The 24,063-nt window shown below is 33.9% G+C and overlaps 1 protein-coding gene and 2 long non-coding RNA genes across 3 annotated transcripts; 2 read left to right on the top strand and 1 right to left on the bottom strand.

Moving 5' to 3' along the window:
* Nucleotides 1-255: 255 nt before the first annotated feature.
* On the bottom strand, nt 256-10,708 carry LOC124439264 (cellular tumor antigen p53-like). The gene is made up of 12 exons (XM_046989490.1): nt 10,644-10,708; nt 8,185-8,279; nt 7,617-7,660; nt 6,027-6,058; nt 5,336-5,485; nt 4,592-4,949; nt 4,233-4,346; nt 3,983-4,094; nt 3,805-3,911; nt 3,648-3,715; nt 3,234-3,301; nt 256-2,297 (listed from the first exon to the last, which is right to left on the bottom strand). Exons 2-12 carry the CDS (start codon nt 8,268-8,270, stop codon nt 2,183-2,185), a joined length of 1,254 nt encoding a protein of 417 aa, XP_046845446.1. The 5' UTR covers nt 8,271-8,279; nt 10,644-10,708; the 3' UTR covers nt 256-2,182.
* Nucleotides 10,709-14,085: 3,377 nt separating this feature from the next.
* Nucleotides 14,086-14,953, top strand: LOC124439193. Its single transcript, XR_006946309.1, has 2 exons — nt 14,086-14,202; nt 14,691-14,953. It is a non-coding gene; the product is annotated as an uncharacterized LOC124439193 (long non-coding RNA).
* Nucleotides 14,954-18,663: 3,710 nt separating this feature from the next.
* LOC124439114 lies at nt 18,664-19,628 on the top strand. Its single transcript, XR_006946279.1, has 2 exons — nt 18,664-19,438; nt 19,485-19,628. It is a non-coding gene; the product is annotated as an uncharacterized LOC124439114 (long non-coding RNA).
* Nucleotides 19,629-24,063: the final 4,435 nt, after the last annotated feature.

Genomic DNA, 24,063 nt, shown 5'->3' with positions numbered 1-24,063 from the left:
ATATTTCATTCTTGAAGTCGAATTTTTTGAGGCATAAATACCATCTTTCGTGGTATTGCCACGTTTATTTTATACTTTCAAATGTAACCCCAAAATGAACTAACTTACTCCAAAACTTCTTCTCAAGACATCACCCCTATGCTTCCCTCCACCAGCAATCCCCTTTTTAACATTTAAGTGATCGAATGGTCTCTCTTCTGTAAAAAGATTTCTTTAACAATTTACTACGATATGAAACAATAAAAAACTCACTGCTGACACAAATATAATCTTTATTAGATCAAAAATCACCAATATGGCTAGAGCGTACTCAAAACAGTACATAATGTAACATACAAAAAACGTATGGTTAATAAAAGTCTAACAAAATTTAGACAAAATAGGAGATAATAAACCACGACCGTTGTTGAAAGGATCACTACGGAGGCAATGGCAGCAATTCCTTGTAACAACGGTGATGATTTTTTACATCAAAATCAGTTATTCAACATAATTTGAACAAAATCAATTTACAAAAATATTAAGTGGAGAACATTGACTGGCAAGTGCTTCAATACTGACAAATTTAAATTGTAGTCTGAGAATAAAATAAGTGAAAGAACTATAGCGAAGAATAGAACATAGTCTAAAAGAAATATGACCTATTCATTATCTGCATGCTACCAAAACAATGTTCCCTACCTACTATTTCGGTAAGAACTATACCCCCAAAAGTTAATCATTAGATAAATGGTGTAAAATTTTGCGAATTTCAGGCATTGAATAAAATGGAAATAATCACGGAGATGATACAACAATAAAAATCCTGACATTTCCTCCAAAAAGTTCATCGACAAGAAACGAGACATGTGTTGACATGGACCTTACGCTCATTTGACCGATACGGAGATACCAAGATTATTACTGCAGCTTGTTGCCTCGGGTGACTCTACTAATTAACTTTTGAAAGTATATCTAATTGGACAGAACAATCACAAAACTTCTGCATACATGTGTTGAACTTTGAAAATAGCTACTTAATTTTTGAAATGAGTATTAAATTTTTGGGTAGAATGTCTTTTATTTTAGACGGTGAGAGGATGCTATGGCGAGTAATATCAAAACACATGTATGAAAAAGTTGAGCTTTGGGAATGGATTATATGTTCAGATTGTGGTGTATGGAAACATGCAACTCCGCCTCATATAGTCCATTCCCAAATTTAATTTAGAACACGCGATACTTAGCTTTGTTGACCAAAGATGTGCATTAAATAATTGGCAGTTATAGGAAAGTCTAATTTACATAACATAAGAACTAAATTCATCATTATTTCATGGAAGTTTCATCGCAGATCAAGATCAAGCCAAATATCGCGCATATGTGAATGACGTCATGCAAAAGCTGGAATAGTAGCAGTTTTCTTTCATTCGTCTCAAAACAATGGTGCAAATGCGTCATTGTTTAACTGTGTACAATTTGAACTTTTTTTGTTCGAAGAGACGGTTAACTCAAGATAAAGTAAAGGATGAAAAAAGGAAGTAACGTGTCTACGTTACATCGTGTGCAAAACTGCTTAACAAATCCGAGCTTCATACAAAACGTCATAATTTTACATTCCTAATTTGTGCGCAGACACATTCATCAAAAAATTATGGAAAAATTTCGAACATGTACAAACATTGAAATGGACATTGATAAAACACAGCAACAACATTAACGCTATGTCGATAGCAAAATTTTACATTTTTCAATTTTCCGGGATGAATCACACCCATTTATACAACCAATTTCGAATCGATAAATTCAAGTGTATCGACATGCGTCTTAAGACAGTGGTACAACATACAATATTCCACGTGAGCCCTATCAACAGTTATAGGACAGGTTACATACCAACAAATCATACTCAGGACAATCACTTCCCCTTTGGTGCAGAATTTAAACCTTGCAAAATTCATAAATCATTAATGAAATTTGCATGAAAACATAAAAATCGTCATTAAGACGACATATAACTTTAAAAACACAAACGACAAAAAATTTCTAAGAATGATACAATGATAGTGTAATAATTCACGACGAATATGAATAAAGAATCACCAGTATGACCAAAAGGCATCTCCAAAACCACAAATGCAAATTCCCCAAAGCAACTCTTACTTGTATACCACTACGAAGGCGGCGATAGGGGGGACGATGATCAGATGCAAGACGTGTAACCACATTGCTTGTCAACAATACCGTCATGACCTGACAAAGCTAACGGCATATGATCACGTTTGATCACATGACTATCGTCGTCTTCGTCTCCTTCACTAAATGACAAGTAAATATTAAATTGGTGTGATAATCAAGACATTTAAAGATAAAAGGTTGTAAATTTTACAACAAAATTACATCATATGATCTCAAGATTATAAAGTAACAAGTAATCAAGTCAAACAAGGAAAAGGAGATCAGTTTCTCCATAATAAAATGCTTGATTTGACATCATTTACGTCATTTTCTTACGTCTTTCACACAGGCACAGTAATTTTTATGAAAGATTGAAAATGCCCCTCTCCAGGATTTGAAAGGATTTGTGGAAGTCCAAACTGAGGACGTCATAAGAACGTGAAAAATCAAAATACGAAACTCCAACGACCTTCAATTGTACACCAAACAATCGCAATTCCACGAGAATCAAACAACATTTGATACACAGAATTTTTAAATTTTTCTAACTTGGTATATCTAATTCACCAAGCTATATAGCGAAAGAATTTTGTTCGCGATTTTTTGAACACACATATTTTAAGCAAATGAGCTCGGTTGCCATCTTTTAAAAACAAATAGAAAAATTTAATTGACAATCAATACTCATTATACCACTTTTACTTAAAACAAAAATACACAAAATATAGAGTGACTGATACAACACGTCAGTAACAGTCAATCTTAATAGAACAAGCATTGCTCTAAACGTCCTTGAAGCAAATTCTCATCAATCAAGTTGTAATTAATGTCAATCCAACGCTCATTAATGGTGCATTGTCTTCAGCTAAACTTTATCAAACGATAAAAACATGTCAGGGCATGAAAGTCCGAGTGTCAATAAATGTAATCTTAGAATGTCATATTATTGAGCTCCTAATGACCACATAACTGAATTCCACGGACATTTAATGTCAGCATTGAATTGTATGCTTTTCATTTAACGGTTTTAGAAATAAAAACACATCTTGGCCAATAACATAGAATCTAGTAATTACCTCTTCATTTTTGTTTCCAATGCAGTCTTTATAGTTAAAAGAAGATCATAAACTTCCCGGCTGCTAGTCTAAACAAAAAATTGAAGCTGTAGCTAAAGATGCTTGCAGTCAGTGTCATAGAATAACACAATGTTGAGGTAAGTAGCTGGATTTTCCCATTCTTTCCAACCAATGAAAATGGTTGCAGAAGAAATTGCAGAAACCTGATAGTCATGAATAGCGCTTTAAGCAGATTAAAAGAGTATGAGCAAAAGGCATCTCCAAAACCACAAATGCAAATTCCTCCAAGAAACTCTTACTTGTATCAATACTTCTCTCTATCGAAACTACTCTACTACTCTATCGATACTATTTTTCATCGTACGATAAAGGACATTTATCAGAAACATTCAACAAAACAATGTGAAATCTTACTGTTAATATAAACTCCTCTTGAGAAGTCTTTTTCATTTTCTTACGACCCTGACCTTTTTGTTTCGAAGCTAAAAGCATACACAAACCAACAAAAATTACAACATTCTGCAAATTTAGACTACAATTAATGTAAATTTTTTGAGTATAAATTCGCCACCTCTTTTATTGCTTGACTTTTCCATGTTTAATTCATCAGATCGGCGATCTCTTCCTGGGCATGCACAAACACGAATCTCAACGCAAGATCGACCAAGAATTGCTCCACTGAAAAATAAAAGAAAACCACTGTCAAAATTTTACAAAGTGTTTTGGATGAATATTCATTGCAATCTTACGTTTCGCCATCTTCTAGTGTGAAGATGATTTCAATTGGTTTCCGTCCATGACCAGATGCACAAGAACTGAAGCATTTGAATGAAAACATCTCGGTGACAAAGTTCGTACCAGCTATAAAACAAACGTTGACCACATAAGGTCACAATTTTGTCTTGCACGATGCGTAAATATTTTTTTATACCAAATTAGTTTCAAATCGCAAGTATTATTTTTGAAATATTTAGTAAATTAGTTAAAACCATTTATCACCTTGAGGTCCGCTGTATGGAACAAGAACGGAATGTCTGCCAGTTTGAGGGCATTCGAGGTATACAGCGTTTGCATTGTTGCTTCGGATGAAGAAATTGCTTCGAATTTGAGGATCTAAAAAACATTGAAATATGTCAAACATAAAAGGCGACTTGCTATGTGAAATACATATAAGACATTGCCGTGCCCTATACTACACATGATCATATAAAAAAAATCCACAAGTTCTATTTAAACGACTATGATATACTGCAGTCTTGTCGACATGTATTTAGTCGTTTCATTCATCTATAAACTATGCGAAGCAAGTAGACTTGAATGTCTTTCCATGATATGGAAAACTGTCAGTCATGACCTACCTTCGTGACTGTTCTCAGCATGATTTGCACACATTTTTACGATATCGTGAAGATTACTTGATCCTTTGAACATCGCAACAGCTCGAATATAGGCGGGCTTCATTGAGTTACCATTTGTTTTAAACTGGAAGGGGCAGTATGAGCCGATATTAGTGTACAGTTTGGAGGTTTTGGGTGAGTAAGTCCAGGTTGCTGATTTCGGGGCGGAGTCCGTTGGTGGTCCAAATGAGATTTCAAAATTGTAGTCTCCTACAAACTGCTTTGATGTGGGAACAGTTGGTAGTTGCGCTCGTTGAAAAAAGCCAGCGGAGCTCATGGGAAAGGATGAGCTAACTTGGTTATCACGGTAAGGAGAATGCTTTAAACAAAAATACGTTCATAAAATTCTATCGTAATCACAATAACGAGCCCATAAATAAAATATACACATTAATACTTCTTGTAAAATCCTCAGACAAATTTGCACGGAAACTTCAGTAAATTTTGAATCAAACTTTGTTGCCAAGACAAAAAAGTTCATCATGAATTTAACAAGCACTTGACTTTTTGCTAAATACGTTATTAAGTTTTAAGTTTGGAAACGAAGACTCTCAAGAAATTTCATAAAATTTAAACGAAAAGTTCGCAGAGACCGATTGCGAACAAAGAGAATGAACTTGCCAAGCCCAAATTTTGATGGAGATCCGAGCATGACTTCAATCCTAAATTTTGGTAGTTTTCGTTGTTCTCAACTTAAAGTAATACCTGATAAGGTCTAGAGCAACTGTTTTCGCTGGATGTGACTGCAGTGATTTGATGTCTAGCACTTGATTGCATACTTGATGTAAGAACGGGTGGAAATGATAAAGGAGACGATGGTGTGGGAGGCAGGTACTGATGTGGGTCACAGCAATCCTAGAGCAGACGAATTAACATTGATCAGAATTAGGATACAAAACTTAATCCGACATTGTTAGACATATATATACACAGGTGTAAAAATCAAAGTTTGCAATTAATATTGAAAGATAATCAGCATTTCTAAGAAATTATTGAATTTCAAAGGACAAATTACATGTCGCATAGGAATACAATGGATGTGAAAACTATAATCCATATGAATCGAAACATTTGATTAAATCAGCTTTCAAAGGTTTTATAGATTATATGCGCGAACATAATGCAACGTTTATGTCTATGGGATACGTTTGTCAATAGGCTAATAAATTTCACGTATCCTGCAAAACAAATAAATTCCCTCTCAATCACGAATTAATCATAAATATATATTCTTGCTTAAAATCGCAATATTCTTATTATCTTTAATATGAAATTCATAATTATGGACCTGTCGTAAAAACATAGCTCGTATAACTGGTCTATAAGCATGAATTGGTCAGAAACAGAAATGGCCTTCGTCGACAAATAAACAGAACAATCTCTTCCTTGTACTTACGTCTATATTGGCTTCCTGCTGACGCAAGAACTCTAGATCAAATTGAAAAAAAGACATGTTCAGACAACAAAATAATAATAATTTTTGTGTAATATAACACAGATGGTGCGCATTCAAGATTGGTTGGTAAAAATGATAACAAACGGTTGCATGACTGAACAATAAATCCTGAAAAACCTAATACTTCTTAGCTGGCTTTCCTTGACGTCACTTGTTGACAATTGAAATTCCATAAGAAACTTCCAAAGGTTAAAATCCTTAATTGACACTTGACATGATGAAGTTAAGCGTGCGTGGGTTTCAAAACAAAATGATGAACTAGCGCGACGAAATGGCATTAAAAAATGGCATACATATCAACTATCTGAAGTATTCTTAATGATCTAGATGCACGAAACACATCTGTTCATACAAAATTATCATTTTGAGGATCAAAGTCTGGTCTCAGTCGTACTAGATATAGTTTCTAACCAAACAAATTTAAATCCTCCGTAAACATTAACTTTATTTGAATAGTCTTGTGACCGTTGATAGAATGTTATCGTCAAAGTTTTAACTATACGTGACTGAAAATTTAGGAGACGACAATGGGATGTAAAACAAGGGAGATTAAAAATAAAGCCACTGCTATTTCATGTGAAGATATCGTAAAAAGTTAATGAAAAAACAACTTTTCCTTAGAACGTTTTTTCAATATAGAAAAAATCCTTTTCATGTTGGTAAATGTTCTCCCAAATGAGTCAAAAGCTCAAATGTTCTGCGCATGCATCGTCACTAAATAGTGAATTTCAACAAGCGGATGTTTTGTGTATTTTACCGCTAATGATATAAGATTAACTTTGCATTCCACAAAAAAAAACCATCAAATGCACCTTCCTTAAATCCAAAAAACTAAATGTCACATTAACAAGAAACTTAGCTTACAATCAAATGTTTAAAAAAAAACAAGTGTAAAATATATTCACAAAAAAATAGGCGTGGTGTAAAGTTATTTTCAGTGTTTTAAATGTTTACACTAAACACAACATCAAAGTTAATATCGGTTTACTTTAATTGTTATGCACGACCGTTAAAAATAGAACCGAAAAACAATTGACAAACAGCGGTCGGCAGTTGTATCGATTACTCAATGAGCTCATGACATGATATATATAAACAAACGAATTTCTGCTAAAAAGGTTTTTATTTCATAGTTCAAAAAAATGGAAAGTTAAAATTCTTTCCAAAGTTTGAGATGAATAAATTTGCCCTGTTATTCATGGTGCTTCTATCGAAGACTATCATTTGGAGAACCATGCATTTTTTTTGTGGATCGCACCACTTTACACGTGACAAACTCGAGAACTCGCTTTACCCGCAGCTATGTTTTAAATAGTAAATTCACACTATTTTAAGAAAAAATGATGCTATGTTTTCCATTAACCTTCATATATAAATAATAAAAAAAAACTTTAATACTTTGACGATATAGCTAGCTATATAGATTATTAAAATTTGAGCAAGGCAATTTCCACAAGAATAAAAATATTTTTTGTAGTGATGACCCAAATAGAAAACACAGAGAAAAGAGAAATTTGCTACTTGTCTTACCGTCTTGAGCCATAGCCATGCCGGGATTAGTGGTAAAGAAATTCCTATGCAATAAAAAACCAGTTTGTATGATCATAAATTTAAAAGAATTCGAAAAGACAAACTTCGACTAATAAAACACACAAAAACTAATTTCCATAATTTTTTTCTAGTTCAACAAATAGTTTTGAGACAACCATGTTGACAAAACTCCCCAGAAAGAATAAGATTACTTACAAGGTTGTAAATATTTCACTTTTGACTTTTGGTTCAAAAGACATTTGTTTTAATCTATACCGGCAACACAAAAACTTTGAAATAAGCAAACAATATACACTTCTCCACGACGAGAAATCGTTTTCGAAATCAAAAGACAACTTTACCCGTAATATTACATAATTACAACTTCAAATGTCTGACTATAAATATATAGTTGATTCGTCAAATTCTATTCATTCGTCATATATTTAAGACAAATCCTAGTATTGTACATGTTGGAAATGAGTGAGAATAGTAAATGTAGGGAATCGTAAAATTAATTCAACATTAGCTTGACGAATTGCCCAGTTAGTGACTAATTTGTACCCACCTTCCTGCGTCGCTGGGGTCAATGTTGTTGAAGAAGATTTGCTCTTGTGGTAATTGCATATTTGTAGGTTCGGCTCTGTTTTCCATTGATTTATTCTAACAAAAAGTTTACTAAGTTAAGTTTAATAAACACCAAGAGATTGGGATTGAGTTCGTATGAATGAAAACCTTTAGACAGTGGAGTCCCCAATGTTGCTAAAGGTCTTTAAAAATTCATGAATACGTTAAGAAAGCTAGACTTGCATAGTCACAAAAAATACTCACTATAATCCCAAGGAGATTAAGTTTGAGAGCACATAACTATCTTTTTAAGCGTTAAATAACAACAAGCGCCATGAGCCACACACTTCAAATTTTAACTCAAATTTTGATTATTAAAAATCCACAGCCTAATTACGTGCAACTAACAACAATTTCACTTTCATCGATTTGTGTGAAAATATATCTCACCGCAAATTCATTAAAAAATGATTGCATCATTAGTACGTGTTCCCTAAAAATTCATTGTCGGAAAAATATTCGAGATTTCCAAGTATAATAATATATAACAACATTTTCTTGCTCCAAGTTAGTTAGAAAAAAGTGCCATGTTTTTCCCGGTGAACTTTTGAACTTAACAATAAGTCAATAATCGTGAATGGCACAACGAAGTTGGAAATATATTAATGAAAACATTAAGGTTACAAAAAAACAGAGTGAAGCAAATTCATATTTCACGAGTTCGCATTACAGGGTTTTCTGAACGATTCGCATAACCCCTTCTCTTTCTACAAAGACGATTGTCGGTGAGTTATCCATTTCATTAGCGAGTATGTTAGTTTAGTGCACAACGAGGAATCATTATCTTAAAGCTTTGACACTATGTTGCAAGTTGAGCTGTCGTGTAGTTTTCAGCACAGAAGTAGACGTATGGATTACGAAAAACATGTGACTTTAAATGCCACTGAATGTTTGCGTGCCAAGAAAAATTTACAGTGACCATGTTTGTATGACTTGTTTGAAATGGGACATCACATGATTTAAGTATGAGGAAATTGCAAATACTGAAATGAGCCCAAATATTATACACAATTTGGACGACTCATTTCGTTCCGCTTTGCAACATAAAATTTTCTATAAGAAACTTCGATGAGACATTCCCAAGAAAACTAGCCACACAAATGGATTCATACGACTGGCAACACCAAGCAGTCATCCAGCGACAGATACAATGTACAAAAAAGTGCACTATGAAAAATATGCATATAATAAATTGGGTTAAAAGTCTTCAGTTTGTAAGTCAGAAAAACGAGAAAGTCGAAAAATATTCTTAGAAGCAAGGGGATCAATTGTTTTTATCGTGTTTACAATCCTTCAACACCGTTGACACATAGTACTAATGAATTGAGTATAATGCTCTAAATATGACGTCGTGCCCTTTGACTGAAGAGCCGATGTATCAAGAAAATATCGTAGTGCACACAAATCAAATTACGTGTAGAAATATGAAATGGGAGAAATCGAATTTGTAGTTATTAAGATACAATACTAAATGCAAGATCCATTTGTATAATTACTAAATTCTGTACGCTAGCCTTCAGTTCGCAATATTGCTTGTAACTCGATACACATAGTCAGCCGATAAAAAAGCTTAAACACAATCAACAATTTTTAAATTTTGAATGGTTTGAAACGTAGTGTTTGAAATTAACTTGCTTGAAACGTAAAATTTGATCAACAAAATCACCTATTCAAAGTAGCAACATCGTCAAGCCATTCATAAAGTGTCATAACAAAGTGCAATACCGGGGGCTTTAAACGGTTCAAATCAATTCATAGCAATTGATATAAAAATGTTTCCTCATCAAAATATTCATTCAGAAACGACAACTGAATAATGCTAATTCCACATATTAAACGCATGTAAATGATAGTGTCGTCATAATGATACTTTTAAAATGTGAGTATGAGTGTAGCAAATGATCAAACGTTATCTCCTTTAACAACGGACGACTGTAATTTCCGCTTTTATGTTTAATAATCGACGTCTATGCTCTTAAATACATGCATGTACTAAGCTAAATCAAGCACTAAAAATCATGAGTGAATTTGGCACTATTGGCAATCTATAACAACAATCAACTGTTTCAGTCGCAGCAGCAAATTAAGTATGAATGTTATTCTCTACGAACGCTAATTGCAATAATACTTGTACGTTTATAAACAAACGAACGTCATTCCATACTATAACCTGTAACTTTCGAAAAACTTTGCAAGGCGTCGAAAATTTTCATTTAAATGTATTTAATAAGGCACAAATTTCATCATTAGCGTTCGATAAAATGGAGTTTCAAATGTCGGTCGGCATATTGTATATTTAATAAATATAATAAAGAGAAGTGAAGATAAGAGACTAGCTTGGTTTAATGGCGTAGAAAAGCTTCTGCTGAACAATATAGAGTAAAGATATAAAAAGCCTACCTGGTGATTTCAAAGTTGTTCCTTCCTCACCTTCTCTCATATACCTCTTGGTTGCTAATGCGTCTAAATTTTCGAGGAAGAAAATTAACATTCGAAATCGGTTTTGTAGGCACGTGTTTAGAGATATCACGTGAGCCATCATGTTGACATTATTGGTTATAAAAGTTTTTGACGGGGGGTGTATAAAATTACACTAAATTAGATCAAATAGAGAAAGGAGCAGATGTTAAATAAAGGTTCCTTCGTAAATAAATTAAAAATCCCTCTAAGGCAATTCGGAAAGCAAATTGTTTCCAAAGTTTTTGTGTCAATTTAATGTTTTCCTTTTATTTGTTGCTTTATTTATCAGCTTTATTTATCAGTTTATTCATGCGCGAAAAACAATTCTAGCAACTCAAAAGTATTTTTCTGGCTAAGGTTGTTTTAAGTTGCACAATACTATTGAAGTGCTTAGATAAATTCACTTAATATAATAGTCATGATGATTCAGTTTTGTCGATTTTGGAGTACCTCGGGCGTGGGTTTGGATGTGTTATTAGACTTGAAAAAACAGCCAGCATCCTCATATCATTATCATAACAAGATAAAATTCAAATATTTAAATGCCACAACTATTGTGCGGCATTGATACAAATATTTACCGTAACAGGAAGAGATCAAAAAAGTATAATTAATGAGGCGTTAATCCCCTTTGCAAAAATGTCATTAATAATTTTATAAGTCACACTTGGTTACAGTATACTCATTATAATGTGCCTAAAATCAGACAAGTCTGTGCAAGGTCTTTGCTTTGTAACTTAGCAACAACAAGTGTCTTAATTAATCAGATATGGCAAACTATATACTATTTGTGTGAAAAACACAAACAGAAAAACTTTTAATGCCAACTGAACGTTTATACAATGCTATACCTGTCTTATTTGTCTCCTAAAAAACTGAATATTGCTCACACTCGTAATGTAAATGTTTCAAGACTCGACTCATTGGGAAGTGGCAGTTGAAGATTGAATGTATGTTGAGGAGGAAATAAAAATTGCTACCCATGCTGCAAATCATACCTAGATATTATTAAAAACAGATTTGTCCGTCAATCAGTCAGAGGGAGTCTCATTGTTAGACGAGCATTCCCAAGACTCCAACTGAAATACGTCTTTTTGGTCGTAGGAGCCAAGTATATGCTCAAGCATGTGAAACACACGAGATTTCGCGGCATCCTGTGTATCGGTAATGTCTGTCTGCGTGTAACCCAGAAGGCTAATTGATCATTTTGGTCGCATTTTGCCTTCTGTTTTCTAACTTTTAGGTAATCTCAAAAGAGGCAGTAAGAAATGTTTGCCTAGGAGCAGAAAAGATTGTTGACGATGTTTATTGATGCATTTCAATTAAAAATTAAAACATGACACACCACTAAAAATTATTTATGAACACAATTAACATTTTGCCAGTCATTTCTAAGTATTTTTATGTCAATTTCCGAACAAGTAGCATCTTTGAGGTAGGCATTCAATTGAAAGTTTGACATAAGTGACATATAGTGAGAAAAAAACTCCAGTTAAATTGCACAATCCAATCAAATCTTTCACTTGTCTATTGGCCAACTTTACCTCCTAACGAGAAACTAAAAATTAAACTGTGCTGTTGGTAAAGCATTTGCAAAATATTATTTAAGTTATATAATCGACGTTATTTTTCATGTAAAATTCAAAGTGCATAGACTTGAGATATGTTGTCCCATAGAAGAAGAAAGATTATGCAAAAATTGCATAATGGATCTCCTATCAGCACAATGCTATAAAGATGAATAATACTCTGTATATTATCATTACGATTAAATTTTTTGAAGGACCAAAATACAAGATGTATCAATGTTTTCATTTGGCTCAGTGATGACATTTTATAAATAGGCATCTCTTTCCTTTAGATTTATACAGTAAGTTAAAATTGAGACAACCACAATCGCGTGGTTTAAGACTGTAGTTATACAATATCAAAATTCACACCCAACTGACACATGCATCGACTCGTCAACGATGGCCTTTTGACCGAAAAGACAAATTATTTTGTATAAAATAACTACTTTACCTTCACGAAAACATTCTAATTATGAATTTAGTAAATAGCAATGCTCCATGCTGTGTTCAATATCAGATGATTTAAATGTGACTGTACACATAGCACCGCAATGACAAATCATTTGTATGAATGCAAAAACTATTTCCAAAGTATGTGCTAACTTTGTCCAAATTTTGACTACAGTAACGTGTGTGTAAATTATGTCCAAATAATGTCAAAATTGTTGTCAAGCTTTGTCCAGTCGTCAAACCTTCAAGATCGTACATAGCTGATGTTTTCTAAGTCTTCACGGTTATTTATTTGTCAACAATATTCTGTGGTTTCTATTTTATATTGGTTCCAAATACATCATTTAACTTTCAGAATTTTTTTATGTCTTTTGTGAAAACGTTCAAACTTATTGGTGTGGCACCTTACTGTTGTTTTATTTACTTTTTAAAAACGATTGTTTGTATTGTAAACAAATCAAGTCAACTCAATTCAGTTATTTTACTGCAGGGTGTATCTCTTTGACACGTGAGTATAATCAGAAAATAATTGGCAATAAGATTCAATAAGCTGTTGACCCTTTCAAATGCTGCTTTCAAAGGTTTTATTATCGTTTTCTCCTTACTTCGTGACTGCAACACCTAAACTTGAATTTACTGTTCAAACGCAATCTGTATTTTTTAAATGTACCAATGCTTCTTGTCATAGCAAAAAAAATAAATTAAATATATATTGACAACGCGACTTGCAAACAAAATCAATTCAAAAATTATATTTTCTTAAACGTCTAGCCAATTTTCATAGGAATGCAACCTACAGCTGTGCAATGTTGCGTTCACAGAACAGTTTGCATTCCAACCGTCCCATAGTACGCCTATTTTCGCACACTCATTCCTTTCTTTATTTGCGTTTGTTAAAGACAAAATTTAAAAAAATGAACATCAATACGAGGTGCAATAGTTCAGCTCAACGCATTAGTAGATTATGGCGTTTTTTCCAGTTCTTAGCTGATGTGTTTTTAATACACGCATTTTAAGGCATGCCTGGTCGCATTTATTTTTTCCAGATTGTCCCACGGTGATTTTGTGTCAAGGTCTCTTTTCCAGCCTCTGTCAAACCCCTTGTGTTGAAATTCTCAGATAATTAAATATAGTCTAATTAGAATTTGTTGACTCCTCCATCTTGCACATGTTCATTTCATGTGCGTGCATTGCTGTTAATAATTTTTTAAAAAAATGTGCACGATTAGTCCATTGCTGTAAGTGAGTGAACAAAAGCTGTAATGCGGTAACGATTGAAGCTAAGACTCCGGGTGCGTTTGCATTCTTGCTTAACGACGAATTTCCGTAGTCCACATCTTCACGGCAGTATCGCACGATAACTGTGAGAGATGACGTGTAATCATCCAATATAAACTTATGAGGACAATGCCGAAAGGACAAAACGCTATGGGTAATATTGTGACGGGGAAACTCAGTTAAGACAGTCTCAAACAGAGGTGATCATCATTTGAAATTTTCTTTTAACAAATGCTAGGAGTTTTTGTTTATTTAAAGCGTTCTCGTAGAGACAAGCTTCCAAATCGCTGGCGTCAATGATGCCATAGTTTATCGTAATCGTGCACTTAAAGACTTCGTTGTAACATGATGTATGCAGCATGCTGGGAATTGCATTGCTCAAAAAACACAAAATCATACTTAACAGAATTGATACTTTTGTCATTTATAAGAAAAACTAGTTGATGCGATAAACTGGTCACGTGATAAATTAGGCAGATTTTCACAACATTTTGAACTTTAAAATTGAAAAACTCATTTACGATGATTGTAAAAAAACAGGTAACGTCAATAACAGTGACGTTAAAATACAAGGTTTTCTTGGGAAATCTTGAAAAAAACTATAAATCTATGATGACACAACAAAGCTTACGTAACCAACTTTCTTCACTTGCTTTGCCAAAAATAGAGAAAATTTTTTTCTTTGTAGAAGATTAGTAATCTTATATGCATTTATCTGGACATGCCAAGTATGTGAAACTTTGATGTAGCTTGAAAAAATCAACGAAGCTGTCACACGGAAATTCGCGTTAAGGTATTTAAAATGAAACACGCAGAAAGTAGAACAGTTTATGTAGATTTTAATAATTACGTTCACTTGTACGTAAGTATCCAACAAACAATCCAGGCAGACACGTTAAAAAACAATTTATGTTGGTCATTAGCAATTAAGAAACTCTACAACAAATGTCATCTGAATGGTAAAATTTCCATAATTTCGTAAGAGCACAATGGTTATAAGACATTTAAAATAAACGACAAATTTTTTTAAAGCTAACATGTTTCGGCATACTTTATGCCATCTTCAGTGCGAAGTGAATAAATACAACAAACAAATACAACATCTTAACACTATCTTTGACCTGTAAATAGCTATTCCTACCTTATCATATATTTTTCATTTTCTTTGTAATTTTTTTTTTGTAATAAAACCTAAAACAAACAATTTATAACACCTCATTCAACTGTAAATAATTATTCATAACTAATCTATATTTCCGCTTTATCACTTTCACTTATTATCATGTAAACTTCCTGTATTTATTCACTTCGCACTGAAGATGGTATAAAGTATGCCGAAACATGTTTGCTTTAAAAAAAATTGTCGTTTATTTTAAATGGTAAAATTGTGCATCCTTTCAGTTTATGAAGACAAAGATAAATTGGTGAAAACATAATTCATGCTAAAAACAACTCATAGTAACAGAAAGTCTTTGAGCGATCATCTTTCCAGAGAGCAGTATGCAAACTCGTTTGAGCACGAATTCTGTTTTGCTAATCCTCATAAACTGAAAGGTGTCGCAACTGAATAATTAATTTGGCAAATAATAATGTGGATAATATGGCAAATCTTAAAACAGGAAATGTTTCTGTCCACTAAACTGTCTACCATCTGCGCACAACTAAGTACTAAGGAGTAAAATAAGACAAAAGCGTACGAATTGAAATTGCATGAAAGATGTCCGTACAAACATAAAAGAGAAAATGTGATGAAATGAACGAGAACCATACAATTGAGTATAAATTGCAAATTGCACTTCGGTTTAAGTACGACGCATATTAATGCATACTTAAAACTAACTGACAAATGAGTGGTCCAAAGCAGTGTATATTTTTGTTTAAAAAGTTAAAGCTCGATCTGCACTGATTTTGCAGAATTGTAGCAAACACATTAACATAAAATTGAATAGTATTGTCAATTATTATTGCACCACTACTAGATGGCAAGAGATACAATTTTCAGCGAACAACCTGAAAAGTAAACATTCACAGTATTTCTGGAAAAAGGCGGTCAAACGTCAACGAGTTGAAGTTTCAAGTGATGATTCATTAGATAATGACAATATATATAAATATATATATAATATATACAAAGTGTATATACAATGTGCCCTCCCGGCTATCACCACAGTACAATGGTGACTCCTGCACTTGGGACACAGGACGTACGGTTACACATTGCATGGATTGTATTGTAGAGTATATATTATATATATATATATATACATCAAAATATTTTCATATTCTGCGCTCGTCAGAATATGGAATATTATCGTGAGGGTGGATCTTAGCGCTTTAGAGATTCATACAGTTGTTGGTTGGCTAACTGCTCCTTTGCAAATAATCACTAAACAAATATGCTTAAAAATTACAAGAACGTTTTGTTGGGAGTTTGTAAAACTTGGTTTGCGCATATTTGTTCGCATTTCTGTGGGAAACCAGTCATACAAGTGCAAATGTTATAACAATAGGGTCTCAATCTCGTTTTGTAGATTCTTATGTTTGAGAGGCTGGTAATTGCAGGCTTAAAGTAAACAATGGCAAGTACACTCTGCCAGTCGAACTTCATAGTAATTTGGGAATGCTGTATTATCATTGGCAACTCTATAACACTGTAAAAATTTTAGTATATGCAAATGATGAAATCATTATAAATGAAATTATAGCTATGCATTTTGTGGAATGTATAGCTATAACATATAAAAATTAGTATAGCTTATGCACTTGGGCAGCAAAAGAATATGCATGGTTTAAAACACCTACCAAGTCACACTTCCTAAGGTTGATCTTGGTTTCTATCAATCATCATCAATAATTGACTGCTTTGAGATTTTCAATCTGTACCACATCATACACCTTATACAACAATTACATCACTATCATGTACACGTGCAAAATACACCTTGAGCAACACGCTAATACGTAAATATTTTTTTACTTATGGCGTTATCATTGTGTGAAACCTAATGCCTGTTGCTACAAATCTTTACACTCGACAACAAGCTGTGCATGGCCTGGCAAATGTATTAAAAATCCGAGGTGGTCTATTTCTTAAACATAAAGCATGTTTCTTAAACGCCTGCTAGCAAAAGCATATGAGTAATATATGTATTATTTAGCATGCTTTTGCATCTTTATGTTAAATATCTCTTCATGCGTCTACAAATACCACAATAATTACTAGCCAAACTTTTTGCACCATCGCAATAGAAACTAGGTTTGGTATGTTTTAACTGTTCGCATTATTGCAACTAAAATACATGTTTGTTTGTTTTTTCAAAATATGTTTCCGAGGTTCATTCTGGTAAATGAGGCTGCATATTGTTTACGAAATCAAATGGATTTACTGGTGTTATTTGTGAAAGTGTTAAGTTGTAGAGTCATGTTTTTGGCACGTGAGTTTCGTACGTCAAGTAAACCACACGTCATTTATTAATATCTTGTATGCAACAAGTGATTTCACGAAATCAGGTTTAAGACACGTGAGTTATGAAAATCATAAATGAATTATTTTAAAAGCCAACATATACCAGTATGTCATGTAAAAAACATCATTATATGGCAAGCTTTCTTTCCGGCTAAATGACTCGCTTTGATTGGCTCAGAAACATTTTTGTCCGTCCATCATTTTCCGTAATGGACCACGGTCCAAAACACGTAATTTTACAGTCAAATGTAAAAAAAACTTCGTCATGCAAACAGCAAAAACGCAAAAAAAACGAAACAAAAAACTATTTACGAATGTGAGTGGAAGGAAAAATGCTCGGAAAACAGTTTAATTATCGAGACGATACAATTTGACACAATTTATTTTGAAAAGTGAAACCCAACTGGTAAAAAACAGCAAGGACGACAAAGAAAGCAAGCTTCGTTTGAAGTGAAATAATGCCATATAATAAACCTTTATATAACCTTGCTTTCTCGGTGTTTACGGAGAAATATCAGACTCCTGTCTTTTTGTACAAACCTCGCCAGGGATTGGTCTGTACAAAAAGACGTCGGTCTGATATTTCTCTGTAAAGACCTCGCACTCGGTTATTAAGGGCTTTGTATAGATCAGTGGCGAAATAAAGGTGTCTTGCACATAGAATACAGAACATAGAATTATCGTTATAGGTTAGTAGCTTGTCAAATTGTCATTAATTGCCAGAGAAAGTTGCAGAAATGAAGGCTTACTTTTCAGGAATAAATGAAACAAAAATAAAATGCCCAACATGAAGAAATCTAAGGTAATTTTTTTAGTCGCTAAAATATTTTTTGTAAGTCAAATATTCAGATATTTTAACTGTGAGAGGAAGCAAAACTTAGCGCACACTACGTGATAAGCATTCTAAACGTCTTCTCGATGCCATAGACAATGATGACATAAAGGTTATCAACACAAATGGAGCAGATCTTTTTGACTATCTTTGGTATTTTTATCTAGAAGGTTATTACCACAGTGCCCGCATTGCCTCTAAAATAAGAAAATCTATACGGGTTCCTGGCTGTAGGTAAGTCACCCCCATAATCCGCCACTGCTAAAGATATATCTTCCAAGATATATTGGATATTTTACATGCAGTTTTGCAAAAATTGTATAATAGAAAGCAAAAAATACACAGTAGAAAGCAAAAAATACACAGTAGAAAGCAAAATATAGGTTCAGGATGGAAAGCAAATCTAGTGCATGTGAAACCTTTACTTGACATAGTTGCTCAGTGAAGCAGGTTGTTCTCATACAGAGTAAGGAAAGATCTTGTTCGCCGTGAACAGTTCGCGTTTTGAATTTGTTTTTTTGCTGTTTCTGTTAGTTTGAGGTGATAAAATTTTTACAGAAGAAATTATGACCTCCAACACATACAAAACAAAATAAAAGAAATGCCCATTCCTTATATTTTCTGTCCACATATCCTTAGCCAGCCAAAAAGTTGACGACAGTTATTATGTGAATCGTCTCTCCATGATATTGGAAACTAAACCATGGGAATATAACTACCAAAGAATAGGTGCATAAACATTGATTCATTGAACGTCATCAATAAGTTTTTTTTTATTTATAACCGAGTTAAAGTTTATACAGTAACTAAGCAGGCTTTAACATTTGCGATGGGGGCGTACTTTTGAACGCCGAAGAAGTGAGGTTTTTTAGGGGGGGACAGAGGGCATGCTCTCCCTAAAAAAATGTTAAGTATTCATAGCGACAGTGTTTCTGGGTGCGATTTCTGAAAGTTATTTGTTACAGGAAAAACGTGATTTTTATTGTTTACTTAAGCCTAACCACTTTCCAGTGTAACGTAAATTCCAGTGTTTCTGTGGGTAAAGGTGAGAAAGAAAGTTTTGATGGTGAGAACGAAAAGTCAAGGGTGAGGTTGAAATGTTGAGGGTGAGAATAAAAGTTGTGAGTTGAAATAAAAAGTCAAAGGTGAGGGTGAGAATAAAAGTTGTGAATTGAAGTAAAAAGTCAAGGGTGAGGATGAAATTTTGAGGATGAGAATAAAAGTTGTGAGTTGAAATAAAAAGTCAAGGGTGAGGATGAAATGTTGAGGATGAGAATAAAAGTTGTGAGTTGAAATAAAAAGTCAAAGGTGAGGGTGAGAATAAAAGTTGTGAATTGAAGTAAAAAGTCAAGGGTGAGGGTGAAATGTTGAGGGTGAGAATAAAAGTTGTGAGTTGAAGTAAAAAGTCGAAGGTGAGGGTGAAATGTTGAGGATGAGAATAAAAGTTGTGATTTGAAGTAAAAAGTCAAGGGTGAGGATGAAATGTTGAGGATGAGAATAAAAGTTGTGAGTTGAAATAAAAAGTCAAAGGTGAAGGTGAAATGTTGAGGGTGAGAATAAAGTTGTTGAAATAAAGTCAAAGTGAAAATGAGGTGGAATAAAGTTGTGAGTTAAATAAAAGTCAAGGTGAGGTGAAATGTTGAGGATGGAATAAAGTTGTGAGTTAAATAAAGTCAAAGTGAGGGTGAGAATAAAGTTATGGAAGTAAAGTGGTGAGGTGAAATGTGAGGTAAATAAAGTTGTGAGTTAATAAAAGTCAAGGTGAGGTGAAATGTTGAGGATGAAAAGTTGTGGAAATAAAAGTCAAAGTGAGGATGAAATGTGAGGATGAGAATAAAAGTTGTGAGTTAAATAAAAGTCAAGGTGAAAAATGTTGAGGTGAAATAAAGTGAAAAGTCAAAGGTGTGAAAGAATAAAATAAAGTCAAAGGTGAGGGTGAAAGGATGGAATAAAGTTGTGAGTTAAATAAAAGTCAGGTGAGAATAAAGTTGTGAGTTAAATAAAAGTCAAGGTGAGGATGAAATGTTGAGGATGAGAATAAAAGTTGGAGTTGAAGTAAAAGTCAAGGTGAGGTGAAAGGATGAGAATAAAAGTTGTGAGTTGAAGTAAAAAGTCAAAGGTGAGGGTGAGAATAAAAGTTGTGAGTTGAAATAAAAAGTCAAGGGTGAGGATGAAATGTTGAGGATGAGAATAAAAGTTGTGAGTTGAAGTAAAAAGTCGAAGGTGAGGGTGAAATGTTGAGGATGAGAATAAAAGTTGTGAGTTGAAATAAAAAGTCAAAGGTGAAGGTGAAATGTTGAGGGTGAGAATAAAAGTTGTGAGTTGAAGTAAAAAGTCAAGGGTGAGGGTGAAATGTTGAGGGTGAGAATAAAAGTTGTGAGTTGAAGTAAATGTTAAATTATTCGCGATTCTGCAATAACGCTCGGAAAATGTATGAAATATTAGGATTTTTATTCTTGAAGAAAATAACAAGTATCTGCGAACAACAACATTACCATAACAAGTTCTGAATGTCACTTAATATGACATGTGTCATATCTACTTATCGCTATGTTGTTTATGTTTTTTCGTTTAATGTTCGTATCTTAACACTTCCTTTCGAAAAATATAAACTAATCACTATTCCTTTAAATGTTTGTTACTCCCATATTAGATCTCATTCATTGAAATACAGTTTTTCCTAATGGTTTCGTTAACATATCAGCAACCATTTGTTGTGACGTACAATATTCAAGTGCAATTTCTTTCTTCAGTACTTTGTCGCGAATGAAATGATATTTTATGTCAATGTGTTTCGTTCTTGGATGATATTTCGGATTTTTCGAAAAAAACTTATTGCTCCTTGATTATCCTCTTTTATGATAGTTGGTTTCTTTTGAGTGAAGTTTAAATCACGTAGTAATCCTCTTAACCATATTGCTTCTTGACATGCTTGTGATGCTGCAACATACTCAGCTTCAGTAGATGAGAGATCTACAATACTTTGCTTTTTGCTTGCCCAACTTACCAATCCACCACAAATCATGAATAGGTATCCTGAATATGATTTTCGATTATTTGGATCACATCCCCAATCAGCATCAACAAATCCACTTAATTTGACTTCAGATTCCTTATGTCCATCAAAGCAAATGCCGTGGTTAATCGTACCTTTAATGTAACGTAAAATACGTTTGGCAGCATTCCAATGGTTTTTGCTAGGGTTACCACAGAATTGATTAACTGTTGAAAGTGCTTGTGCCAGGTCTGGTCTTGTCGCTGTAACTGCATACGTTAATGCACCAATTAATGCTTGATATTTGGTTATGTTCATTGGCTCTCCTTCATTATTCAACAAATTGGTTCCGAGCTCAACGGGGGTTGCAACAGGTTTGCAGTCTTGCATTCCAAATCTCTTCAATAAATTCGTCAAATACTTTGATTGATGAAGTCGCATTTGTTTCTTTTCCCTGTCTCGTTGAATTTGAATGCCAAGACAGAAATGAATTTCACCTAGATCTTTCATTTCAAAGCGTTTCTTTAACATACCTTTCTCCTCTTCTAGCATTTTCTTGTTGTTACTTGAAAGGATCAAATCATCGACGTATAACGCTAAAAGCATGATATTATCTCCCTTTCGTTTAATGTACAGGCACGGATCAGAATTGGATTGAACGTAAGCGGATTTCTTTAAGAACTGATCAATGGTATCGAACCAGCATCTCGAAGATTGCTTCAAGCCATATATGCTTTTGTTTAATTTACAGACCTTCTGTTCTTGTCCCTTTTTCGCATATCCTTCAGGTTGCTTCATGTATATTTCCTCTTTAAGTTCGCCGTTTAGAAATGCCGTTGAAACATCCATTTGGTGTACGTCCAAATCTAACTGATTAGCGATTGCCAAGAGAGAGCGAGCGAATTGATGTATATTTTGCTACTGGAGAAAATGTTTCTTCATAATCCAAACCATATTCTTGTAAGTATCCTTTAGCAACTAACCGAGCTTTACGCCGTTCAATTGAACCGTCTGCTTTGTACTTTACTTTGAATATCCATCAAGAATCTATGGCTTTACGATTTTTAGGTAAATCAACCAATGTCCACGTATTGTTTTTTATGAGAGAGGAATATTCATTGTCCATTGCTTGTTTCCATTTCGCCTTATCTGGACTATCAAAAGCTTCATTAATATTGAGTGGTTCATCGTGACGGATAGATTCATCATCAATGCTAGCAACATTGTTCTGCCACCAATTACCTGTGATCACCACACAATGTCTATCAGGAGATTTGTGTATTCGTGTTGATCGTCGTGGCTGTTGTTGTTCAACTATCATGCTGTTGTTGGAACTATCTTCCATTTCTTCATTGACTTCATGTTCTTCATTGTCTTCTAATAGTTCATCATTCTGTTTTTCGGTCACAGTATCTTTATCATATCCATGTATTACTATAGTAGATTTCTTTCGTCGATCAAATGAGCTTTCGTCAAATAACACGTCTCTTGATATGTGAATTTTACCTGTTGAAGCGTCGTAGAGTCGATAACCTTTACTTGTGAGGATTACCCAACAAATGTGCATTTCTTGGTTTTGGAGTCCCATTTCTTCCTTGTTTCCTTAGGAACGTGCATGTAAGCTGTGCAACCAAAAATTCTCAGATGTGAAACATCAGGTTTCTTATAATGGAAACATTCGTAAGGTGTAACTCCGTTCACGGATACAGTAGGACTTCGATTTCTTAAGATGACTGCAGTATGAACTGCTTCAGCCCAGAATTTCTTTTGTAGTTTTGCGTTGTTCAGCATAGATCGTGCAGCTTTTTGAATGGTTCTGTTCATTCTTTCAGAAACTCCGTTCAGCTGTGGCGTTCTTGGAACACTAAACTGATGCTGAATTCCCTTATCCTTTAGATATTTTTCAAACATTTGACAAGTGTACTAACCACCGTTATCTGATCGAAGTACCTTAATTTTCTTGTTAGTGAGACTGGTCACCATTGCTTAAAACTCTTTAAATTTCTCAAAAGCTTCATCCTTTCTCTTCATAAAGTAGACTGTTGTGTACCTTGATTTATCATCAATAAATGTTATGAAATATTTATTTCCACCAAGACTTGTCTCTTCCATCGGTCCACAAACATCGCTATGGACAAGATCGAGTACATCTTTAGCACGCGTTGCAGGTTCTCGAGGAAAGGTTGCTCGTATCTGCTTTCCATGTGCACATCCTTCACAAACTTCAAAGTGATCATCTGACTGAAAATTAAGACCTTTAACCAATTTTTGATCTCGAAGTAGACGTATATTCTTCAGGCTTAGATGGCCATACCGTTGATGCCATATTTCTTCGCTAGTATCACTTGTAGAAACATTCGCATGCTTCGAATCATCCTGTTCTTCTTTAACATCAAGAACATACAGGTTATTCATCATTCTTCCTGATCCAGATATAGATCCATTTTGATGAAGTATCAAGCAAGTATGTTGATTAAATTCAACTGAGTATCCTCGTTTTGCCGTAGCACTAACTGAGACGAGATTTTTTCCTAAATCTGGAACATATAGAACGTCAACCAATCTTCTTGGTTCATACTTCTTCTTAGACTTAATCTCAATGTGTACATTTCTATTTCCCAGTGCTTGAACTATTCTGTCATCTCCTAGCTTTACCTTTTCAGGGGATTTGAATGGGATGAAATCAACCATGATGTCCTTATTATATGACATATGAGATGATGCACCTGAATCAATGTACCATGCAGATTCTTTGTTATCTGTAAACA

This window comes from Xenia sp. Carnegie-2017, unplaced genomic scaffold (genome assembly GCF_021976095.1).
Source record: "Xenia sp. Carnegie-2017 unplaced genomic scaffold, XeniaSp_v1 HiC_scaffold_1, whole genome shotgun sequence".
Lineage (NCBI taxonomy): Eukaryota > Metazoa > Cnidaria > Anthozoa > Malacalcyonacea > Xeniidae > Xenia > Xenia sp. Carnegie-2017.
This window is presented reverse-complemented; position numbering and strand designations above follow the sequence as displayed.

Excerpts from the sequence above, each read along its gene's own strand:
- LOC124439264 (XM_046989490.1), bottom strand. The coding sequence starts at position 8,270 with ATGGAAAACAGAGCCGAACCTACAAATATGCAATTACCACAAGAGCAA. Across the intron at positions 4,950-5,335 it reads GTTGCTCTAGACCTTATCAG|CATTCTCCTTACCGTGATAA; the intron begins GTATTACTTTAA and ends TTTTGTTTAAAG. Across the intron at positions 3,716-3,804 it reads AAAGTCAAGCAATAAAAGAG|CTTCGAAACAAAAAGGTCAG; the intron begins GTGGCGAATTTA and ends GTATGCTTTTAG.